The following is a 10,984-nucleotide window of genomic DNA, read 5'->3' on the forward strand; positions in this document are numbered from 1 at the left end:
TTGGGACAGCCCTACTTTATTTTGCTTTTCAAATAAAAATTAGAATTTCATGGCTGCAACACGTGCAGTAGAAGTTTGGAAAGAACATGTTTACCACTTCGTTACATCACCTTTCCTTTTAATAACACTCAATAAACGTTTTGAAAGAGGAGACTAATTCTCTGAGCTTCTCATGTGGAATTCCTTCCCATTATTGCTTGATTAACCGCTTCAGTTGTTCAACAGTCCGGGGTCTTCTGATGTATTTTACGCTTCATAATGCGCCACACATTTTCAATGGGAGAGGGGTCTGGGCTGCAAGCGGGCCAGGGGAGAACCTGGACTCTTTTACTTCGAAGCCACGCTGTTGTAACACGTGCAGAATGTGAATTGGCATTATCTTGCTGAAATAAGCAGCGGCGTCCATGAAAAAGACGTTGCTTGGATGGTAGCATATTTTGCTCCAAAATCTGTATGTACTTTTCAGCATTTATGTTGCCTTCACAGAAATGTAAGTCACCTTATGCCATGGGATTTACTACTGCACCCCCATACCATCACAGGTGCTAGCTTTTGACCTTTGCGTTGATAAGTCTGGATGGTCTGCTTCCTCTTTGGTCCGGAGGACACGACGTCCAGTGTTTCCAAAAACAATTTGAAAAGTGGAATCATCAGACCACAAAGCACTTTTCCATTGTGCATCAGTCCATTTTACATGAGCTCGGGCCCAGAAAACCCGGCAGCGTTTCTGGATGTTGTTCATAAACTGCTTTTGCTTTGGATGGTAGAGTTTTAACCCGCACCTACTGATGTAGTGACGAACTGTATTTACTGACAGTGGTTCTCTGAAGTTTTCCTTAGCCCATTTGGTGATATCCTTTACACACTCATGTCTGTTTTGAAGGCAGTGCCGTCTGAGGGATCGAAGGTCACGGTCATTCTGTCTTGGTTTCCGGCCGTGGCGCTTACATGCATTGATTTCACCAGATTCTCTGAACCTTTTGATGATATTATGGACTGTAGATGTTGAAATCCCAAAATTCCTTGCAATTTTGCTTTGAGAAATGTTGTTCTTAAACTGTTCAACTATTTTCTCATGCAGTTATGGACAAAGTTGTGAACCTCGCCCCATCCTTGCTTGTGAATGGCTGAGCATTTTTGGGGAGGCTCCTTTTATGGTACCCACCTGTTCCCAATTAGCCTGATGACATGTGGGATGTTCCATATACTGTAGGTGTTTGATGAGCTTTTCTCAGCTTTCTCAGTATTTTTTGCCACCTTTCCCAACTTCTACTGGACGTGTTGCAGCCATGAAATTTACATTTTACACAATTTCCCAACGTCAACCGAATCCGGTTTGTATTTAAAGGGAAAGACAACACCCGGTATGAATGACGCTCATGTAAAAGACTGTTGCGCAAGTATTTAACTCTTTCGTGCACTTTTTCTTTAAAGAGTTAGGCTTACAGAGCGTCATTGTCTACCAATGACTATGGAGGACCAGGAGTGCAAAAATGAATACACAATGAAATAAATTATTAAACGTACATTAAAATGCTTCTATTTCAATATTTATTTATTTCATTCATGCACCCTTGTTCCCCTTGGTCTGAATGCATTAATCTTATCTGTCATTGGCTCATTAAACTTGGTGAGCGGGCTTGAAATAGGGGTGTGCCATCTTAGGCACCCCACGATTTGATTTGATCACAATTCAGGGTGCTACGATTCGATTATCGAACGATGATCACGGTATTGACGATGATCACAGTTACCCGATTATCGATGCATCATACATTACTAATGAATAAAGTAGCCAAACAAATTTATGTCCATTATTAAAATATCCTAATGATTCAACAGGAACGGTGGAAACATGCCCATACAACAAAAAGCTGCCCTTAAACAGCTTTATTTTATTTTTTAATTTTTTAACAAGAAAGTGCAGAAACATTAACCATTTTAAAGGCAGTACTTATTTCTCTCAATACAGGAGAATTTACACAGGTGGAATGAATTCCACATTTTCTGGAAACAAAGTGTCTTTAGAAATAAGACTTTATTTAACCAATATTCTTTGTTTTCACAGATTTCTGGACTATTTCGCATGTTTGTAGTGTTACTGCTGTACTTAATCATGGTTTTACACGTTCTGCATATGAAATACACTTTAGCGAATTAGCTAATTAGCTTAGTGGCGTTAACGGTTAACATCTCAAAAACAACAACAATAAAGGCTAAACAGTACAAGAGGGTTCGTGTACTCACCTCTTATAGACGCACATGGGTCTTAGCAACACCCTTAGGACATTTTTCAATTGAGATGACTTGAAACTACTGCTGGAGAACTAAAGGACAAGGAGCAACGAACTATCTTCCCCTCTCGCTCTAAAAAATAACTTGCGCACAGAAGCAGGACCACCGGGTCCCTGCCTGTCTCATACACAAATTTATTTTCCAGTCTTTTGAAAAGGAGTAAATCTCTCGCTGAGTAACCGGCGGCATCCATCATAACGTTGTGCGTGCGTCCGTTAAAGGTGTCCGGGCGGCAGACGTGTCTTGAATGTCATTCCGCTAGGAGTGGCTGTCATAAAGTTGTTAGGGAAAATCGTTTTTGAACCTTTATGAATCGTCACGTGTCGAATCGCGATGCATCTAATAATAGATTTTCTGGAACTCCCTTAGCGTGAACTAGGTGGGGTTTGAGTTGATTAAGTCAACCTACATGGCTCTGGTGAAGTCAAGCTGTTGCTCTCTCCTTCCCAGCATGGCAGCAATTGCTGTGGTTCTACATGAGCTCTCTCTCGCAACAAACTGCTGTTTTGTAAGCCACATGCTCAGGGTCCGAATTTCCTGCGTCAACATGTTTTGCGAAGTCTAACATGTCCTTTATTGAATCCAGAGAGAGCACATCAAATAATGATTTAAAAAAAAATCATTTTAATGACACATTTGTGTATTTATTTAATTTTTGCACTCCTGGTCCTCCATGCTAGACATCTATCTAATTTGACTGGGAGGAGCGATGGCCTCATTCGCCCCTCCCAGTCAAAATGGATTTGATGTCTAGTGCCAAATGATGCTTTAATGTACTTGAAGTCTGAGCCAAATACCAGGAATAATTAATCTTTTAGGTAGTTACCTCTACAATATGGCCTCCTGACCATCAAGACGTGTTAGCCTTAAGGAATACACTTGTTGTTAGTCTATTTCTACATTAAGATTCTGTATTTGTCTTTTAGTTGGGTCATTGTAGGAGTTTTGTGTGAGGTCTAAATAGTATCGAGGTCTACTTATTTACAGCATATGGTTTAGGTCTACCTTAGGGATGATGTAGTGGTACTGTATTTGAAATAATAGTGATAAATTATACATTATAGTCTGAAATAACTTCAAATATTGTATTAAACGCATAATATTTATTGACGGTCCTAGACATGTTGTCCATTCTGAATGGATTTGATGTCCAATGCAGTCATGGGGACTGAAAGATGAGCACTCACAGCTAGATGCCTTATAATGACTTTTTAACAGATAACAGATATCCTGATGTTGTCCAACTCCAAAAATCTGATACCATTATTTGCGTTGGTGGACATAAACAATAAATGATTTTAAAAATGTTATTTCATTTTTGCACCATGAATGCAAATGGTCTGCTCACATAACAAATCTCGAGCATCACAGTTTGGAGACATCTAATGGTCAATAGGTGTACCTGCTGTGCAAAGCTGTGACCAGCCCTTGTACAAAGGTTCATACTAGGGCTGTCAAACGATTAAAATTTTTAACTGAGTCAGTGACAGCTTCAAAATTAATCGTAATTAATCGCAGTTCAAACCATCTCTAAAATATGCCGTATATTTTATATTTTATATATATTGTTGGAAAGGAAAGATAACACAAGACGGACATAAACATTCAACATACTGTACATACGTACTGTATTTGTTTATTACAACAATAAATCCACAAGATGGCATTAACATTATTAACATTCTTTCTGTTAAAGGGATCAACGGATAGAAAGACTTGTAGTTCTTAAAAGATAAATTTGAGTACAAGTTATAGTAATTTTATATTAAGCAAAAGAACATCTCCTGCTCTGCCCAAATGCATGATGGGAAGTTGGGCAACCATGACTGTTAGTAGTGGCTGCCAAACCTTAAGCCAATAAAAGGCGCGGTCCAATGAACGCCAGTATTCACTCGCATTTCTCTGCCTTTTTGCTCTCAATGTGCTAAAATGGCGTCATTGTAAACTGTTTGAGGCAACGCATGAACGGGTCATTCCATGCATGCGTTAATTGCGTCAAAATTTTTTATGTGATTAGTTTAAAAAAATTACCGCCCGTTAACGTGATAAATTAGCCAGCCCTGGCTTCATATACCTTGGCCCAAAAACAAATAATAAAAAAACGACCATATTATCCGATATCATTTTAAAATGCTTTTATGATAATATTGGACAACTCTATTCACAGCCCATTCTTCTAGTTTAAATAAATTGGATTGTTGACTGTCAATGTCGGACAACTAGTTAAATACTATGGGGTGGGGGGAACTAACTCAAGTACTTTGGGCCATAACCATTGTGTATTTGTTTTTATTAACATTGTATTCATTTATAAATTTATATTAAAAAAACTGATTAAGATTTTAAAAATATGTATACCGTATTTTTCGGACATTAAGTCGCACCTGAGTATAAATCGCACCAGCCTAAAAATGCGCAATGAAGAGGAAAAAAAAGAGTCGCACCGGAGTATAAGTCGCATTTTTGGGGGAAATTTACTTGATAAAATCCAACACAAAGAACAGATGTCATCTTGAGAGGCAATTTAAAATTAAAATACAATAGAGAACAACATGCTGAATAGGTGTACAGCATGATAATGTTACATGATGCATGAACAACAAAATGCAAACGTGGCCGGTATGTTAACGTAACATAGCTATTAAGTTATTCAGATAACTATAGCATAAAGAACATGCTAATAGGTTTACCAAACCGCCAGTGTCACTCCAAATTTAACATATGAATTGATATAATAATGTTAATCATTTTATACCTAAGTCGCTCCAGAGTATAAGTCGCACCCTCGGCTATGAAAAAAAACTGCGACTTATAGTCTGAAAAATACGGTATGTACGGATGATAAAATGTCTGCCTTCACTAAGGGCGGCCACTTCCTAGTAATATTGGCATTTTTTTCCTTCCACTTCTAAAAAAAATTCTTTTTTAATTGTTTGGTTTTCACTTTACTAAACTAGATACTTTCTGCAGGGATGGATAAGGTATAGTTGTCTTTCCTTTTAAAGGAGAAGACAAAAACAACTGTCAGTGGACCAATCAAAATAACTATTTTACTCTCTGTATTTTTGGGATGTTTTGGTAAAATGACTATCATTGTAATCTATCAATTTTTGTTTGTGCCCCCCCTTCCTTGCAGGTCCGCTTTGTAAAACCAGTGATGCCGGGTCAGTCTCTGCAGACGGAGATGTGGAAGGAAGGCAGCAGAGTTCACATTCAGTGCAAAGTCAGTAGGAGTGGGAACCTCTTGTTACCTCACGATACGATACGATTTGCGATACAAAGCTCACGATAATGATGATCTGACGATATGGCGATACGATTATCGATATATTGGTCAGGAAATCATTGTAGGATATTCTACAAACAACTAATAAACAGAAAAACAAGCTTCTGCTGTGAATTGGAATGAGTTTATCACTAGTAAACGTCCAATCCATTTGAAGTGGGAGGGTGGCAGCGAATGAACGAATGTTCATTCGCTGCCATCCCTCCCACTTCAAACGGATTGAACGTCTATGGCCGTCAGTGACAGCCAATACCAGGCAATGAGATAATTTTGGGCCATTTAAGGTCATTTTCCATGTTGATTTTCAGTTACTTCTTGTTGATTTTGGGGTATTTCATGGGTCACTTGCTGTTTATTTTGAGTTACAGAACAGGAAGTGACTTAAACTCAACAGGAAATGACCTAAAATGAACAGCAAGTGACCTGTAAATGCCCTGAAAATCTGACAGTATGACTATGAATGCTCTGGTTTCAAATGAACTTTTCCAGTCTAAATGGATTGAGCGTGGAATACCGTCAATGCAGCCATAGTTAATTGAGACACTATTATGGTGGACGATTTTGGTAGCAACTTGTTGGTTCCATTTAAAAAAAAAAAAAAAAAAAAAACATTGACACCTTTTTAAAATGATATCTCGATTCTTGGCAGGAGCATATCGATAACCTTTTGGGATACATCACCATTTCAATATTTTGTCACACCCATAAAAGCAGTGTTGTTAATAACGACGTTAGAATATAACGGCATTACTTACGGCGTTATTTTCTTCAGTAGTGAGTAATCTAATGAATTTTCTTGGAAAGGCGTGCGTTACTATGCGTTACAATGTTGGTTGAGTGATGCAAGAAAAGTCTGAAAAACACACTCATGGAGACGAGAGAGCAGAGGAGGAGTCGGGAGGAGGCAAGGGAGTGTGACGCCATTGCAAATGCGATGCTACTATGCTAGGTTGCTCCAATAATACCTGATTGTAGCCGATAGCCTACAAACTACGCCCACATGATGCTTCGGTAGATATCACATATATACAGAACTAGATGCAAATGACAGACATGGCGGCATTAGCAACATGTATAATAAAGAACTAGACGCGTTAGTAAACAGCCGCCATCTTAAAGCAGTAGACTTCTCAGGAAGGCTCTGTTGTAGAGAACCTTCCTAGCGAACCTAAGTATTTATCTAAAACGCTCCTAACTCGGCAAAACTTGAACTTAATTCTATCTTTAAATGATGAAACAGTTTTAAAACTTGTCGAAAATAGACAGAAGGGAACTAATGCAATAACGGGAGCAATTTTAACCACTTTAATGGTTGATTCACAACATTAAATGACTTCCACACATAGCAAAGGTTGCTATCTAGTTATCGCAATATCCGCAATACCCCTGTGTCTAGTTAAAGTTTAGAGTAAAGAATTGGGCTAGGGCCAATTGTCCCAAAAACCCTTTAAACTTCACATTGTGTGACCTGTTTTTTTTTTTTTTTTTTTTTTTTTTTAAGAAAAAAAAGCATGAAAATTATCACCAGTTACTTGGCCAAGTAACTAATTACTCTTACATTCAGATAACTGAGTTACTAACGCAGTTACTTTTTGGGAGAAGTAATTTGTAACTGTAATTAATTACTTTTTTAAAGTAACATTAACCCTTTAACACCTAAGCCTATTTTGGCCGAATTTGCATGCATTTGATGTTGCCTTTATATTTCAAAGAAAAAAAATGTTCACAATGGCCAAGTTGGGTCCCTTTTTTAAGGACACCTTGAACTTCATGTCCAAACTGTTGTTTTCTTCACTGACCAATTATAATCCACATTTTGGACGCAAAAAGACCAAAAAAAAAAACCAAAATATTTTTTCAAAATTTGTAATGTTGATGTCCCATTGACAACCAAACATGCTCGACCAACCGTTTTGAAGCTTGATAATATTTATTCAACTTGTTAGGATAAACATTCAGTAGAAAAAAATAAGATTAAATAGTTTTATTATTGACAATTCAACGCAAGTATGGTCATAGGCGTTTTTGGCCTTTACACATACTATGGTCAAAACAGGTTATATATAGTGCAAAATAGTGAGAAAACAATAATATACAGTACTGTGCCCTGCCTAAAACTTTTGCACAGTACTGTTTATATATATTTTTTAATTATTAAATTTATTAGGATCATGGAAGCTTCCACTTGGGGAAAATATATACATAATATAATAAAAACATATAGAAAAAAAGTATTTTCAAAAATATTGACAAGTAGTTCAGTTCAATTCAAATTTTTCTGGCATACGACCCAATAGTTTTTTTTGCGCACTCAATAAAGCTTCTGCATGAACAGGTCACGGAGCTGCGTCACACACAAAGTCACACAGCCTACTCTTTCACCGTTTGCGGGCTGCTGTCACTTCTACTCGCCGAGGCGCCGACTCATCCCATGAAAACAACGACAAATATGGCTCATCTTCTTCCTTGAGTTAATGAAATAATGCATTAGCTTGCGCTAAATTTTGTTTTAGATTCATTCTGCATGTTTCAAAGTCGCTCGCTCAATCCAACCGGCCGTTGCTTGCTTCGAATGCTTCCTTTTCTTTAGTTGGCGCCTCGCTCGGAAATTTATTAAAAATGTCCACATTTGGTTCGCCCTTCTTGACTTTACAACGGCTCTTGGGATATGTAGTCTTTTGTGCTGCTTTCGGTTTTGAAAAAGGACAAGAAATGATGGAAATATGGAGATAGAGATGGGTACATGGTCCATGCAGCGTTTTAATGCAAAACTATAAAACTCAAATGACATTATCTACCGTTTTTCTTGGTCGATTGACTTCAAATAAAAACTGGTGTGGACACCAACTTCTGCACTTTCAAATGAGACCAACCAGCAGCACGTGGGTGACGTAATTACAGCGTGACGAAGCTTCAAAGACGACATGCGTAAACGCGTCGCTGCCGACACGTTCGGTGTTAAAGGGTTAACAACACTGCCTAAAAGTCAGTATGAATCATTTAACTCAAAACACAGTCATTTTCTTACCTGCTCTTCTACCTCTTCCAGGTAAAGGAGACCGGAGCTGTGGTGCTTTCGGGCGCTTACGTTGATTTACACGAAACAGCGGAGACGTCTCCCAGTAACCCCCAGGTGGGTGCACACACGGGGCTCACCTCCTTTACAAGGAGCTGACACCTTTAAAGATCTTCTGCGGTCGGCGTAGGCGGAGGGAAACCTTCAGAGTGAGCTGGTTTTCGCAGAGATCGGCCGCCGCATCAGAGATGCGGGCGGCGAACTGGTCAAGAAGGTCAATGCCATCTTTGGCTGGGAAATCACCAAGGACGGCAAGAATGCCGCCGAGTGGAGTGAGTTCTCACCACCTTTCGGCAACAAGCAAACGCGGCGTTCTATAAAACTCGACCTGTGTGTCCTCTAGCTATCGATTTGAAAAATGGGAGCGGTGCTCTCCATCGTGGCGCCTACGACGGGAAGACTGACGTGACTTTTACCGTGTCGGATGAAGACTTCATGGAGGTGGTGCGAGGCAAACTCAACCCTCAGAAGGTAGGGATGAGCACAGTACAAAGTTATGTCTGATTTTATTTTTGAGTTGACGCTACAGGAATAATAGCATTTCCCATTTGGTTTGTGGAATGAATAATATATTGTTGATGTAACTGGAAGATGCAATTCCTGGGCCGCGATTAACTTGGATGTCATTGACGTCACTAAATGCCCAATCCATCTTGAATGGGAGGGGCGGATGAAGCTTTCCAGTCTAGATGGATTGGACGTATAAGTGCCATCAATGACACTGAAACCAAGCCCCATTTAAGTAGTTGAAATTTAAAAAATGTATCTAATCTTACAAGTTTTATCAGATTGACATCATTCATTTAGTTAGCATGATTGTCCTAATGTCCCAACTCATATTCTAAAATTTTCGGCAAAACATTATTTTGATTTACCGTATTTTTCGGACTATAAGTCGCACCTGAGTATAACTCGCACCAGCCATAAAATGCCAAACGTAGAGTAAAAAAACATTTACAAGTGACATCGATGTATAAGTCGCATTTTGGGGGGAAATTTACTTGATAAAATACAACAAATAGAACACATGTCATCTTAAAAGACAATTTACAATAAAAATACAATAGAGAACAACATGCTGAATAAGTGTACAGTATGATAATGTTACATGATGCATGAACAACGAAATACGAACGTGGCCGGTATGTTAACGTAGCTTAGCTATTAAGTTATTCTGATAACTATAGCATAAAGAACATGCTAATAAGTTTACCAAACCATCAGTGTCACACCAAAATAACATGAAATGATGTAATAATGTGTTAATAATTTCACACATTAGTCACTCCCCCAAGTCAAACTATGAAAAAATAAAAGCGACTTATAGTCCCAAAAATACAGTAGGTAAAAATGTATGCTTCTGCCAAAATTTTGAAAAAAAATTTTTTGTGCTGTTTCTGTTTGTCACGGATTTTTTTGCAGATTTTCAGTTTTCGGTACGTTTTTACCTCAGTTTGCACCATTTTTGCCGTTTTCGCAGTCATTTGGATTATATTCATTTTTTTCAGTTTTGCGCAGTGCAGCAGTCAATGCTTAAGAGAGTTTATCAATTTCAAAGATGGATAGATCAGTCAATTCTGTAAATTCCAATGGGAGTTGAGAATAATACAGTGATCCCTCAGTCCATTGACGATTTTTTTCCAATTAAAAAATAAATGAAGACAGATGAGCTGTCCCGATCCGATCACGTAGTCTCCCTCCTACTGCTTTTCTTGGTCTGGCAGGGCACTGGAGTTGCTTATTAAAGTTAAGATGATTGACAGATGTTAAGGTTTGATCTTGCCAGAGACGCTTGGAAGCCGAAAGTTCAAAGCGCTGCATTTGTCAGTCATCGTTTAGTTTGTTAAACAGTTGCTGCGGCAACTCATTGTGTGTAAGTGAGCAGTTTGAGCGGTTTTCAGTAGACTCACTCAATGAAACGTTTAATAAAGAAAAGCGTTTTTCTACTTTATTCTTGTTTAAAACTAATTCTGTGGGACAATAACACGTTTAAAACATCATAATTATTACTTTTGGAGTGGCGTCATAAGACTGTCATGGGCATTAATGAATGCCTATGACAGACGTGATTAAGAGTCATTCGGCAAATTTTGTCACAAACTACCGTCTTGGCCCGAATATAAGACGGCCCCCTTTTTTTCCAAGACTGAAGTGTGAAAAAGACTTTTTGAACACCAAATTAATTTTTATAAAGAATATAATTACAGTACATCCGAAACAAATTATTATAACATTATATTTGAGAGAAAAAGCATGTTATTTTGCCTCATTCAAATCTTAATATCTGAACATTTAAATGTGTAAACTAAAGTGCAATCACATTCGTA

General features: G+C 38.2%; 1 protein-coding gene across 1 annotated transcript in view; it reads left to right on the top strand.

The window, feature by feature from the left end:
• hsd17b4 (hydroxysteroid (17-beta) dehydrogenase 4) overlaps positions 1–10,984 on the top strand; it is a 64,770-nt gene that overhangs the window by 47,568 nt on the left and 6,218 nt on the right. Inside the window, exons 21-24 of the mRNA XM_057832550.1 lie at positions 5,432–5,518; positions 8,631–8,714; positions 8,788–8,929; positions 9,001–9,128. Coding sequence (XP_057688533.1) covers positions 5,432–5,518; positions 8,631–8,714; positions 8,788–8,929; positions 9,001–9,128 — 441 coding nt within the window. The remainder of the gene's footprint in view (positions 1–5,431; positions 5,519–8,630; positions 8,715–8,787; positions 8,930–9,000; positions 9,129–10,984) is intronic.

This window comes from Corythoichthys intestinalis, chromosome 3 (genome assembly GCF_030265065.1).
Source record: "Corythoichthys intestinalis isolate RoL2023-P3 chromosome 3, ASM3026506v1, whole genome shotgun sequence".
Lineage (NCBI taxonomy): Eukaryota > Metazoa > Chordata > Actinopteri > Syngnathiformes > Syngnathidae > Corythoichthys > Corythoichthys intestinalis.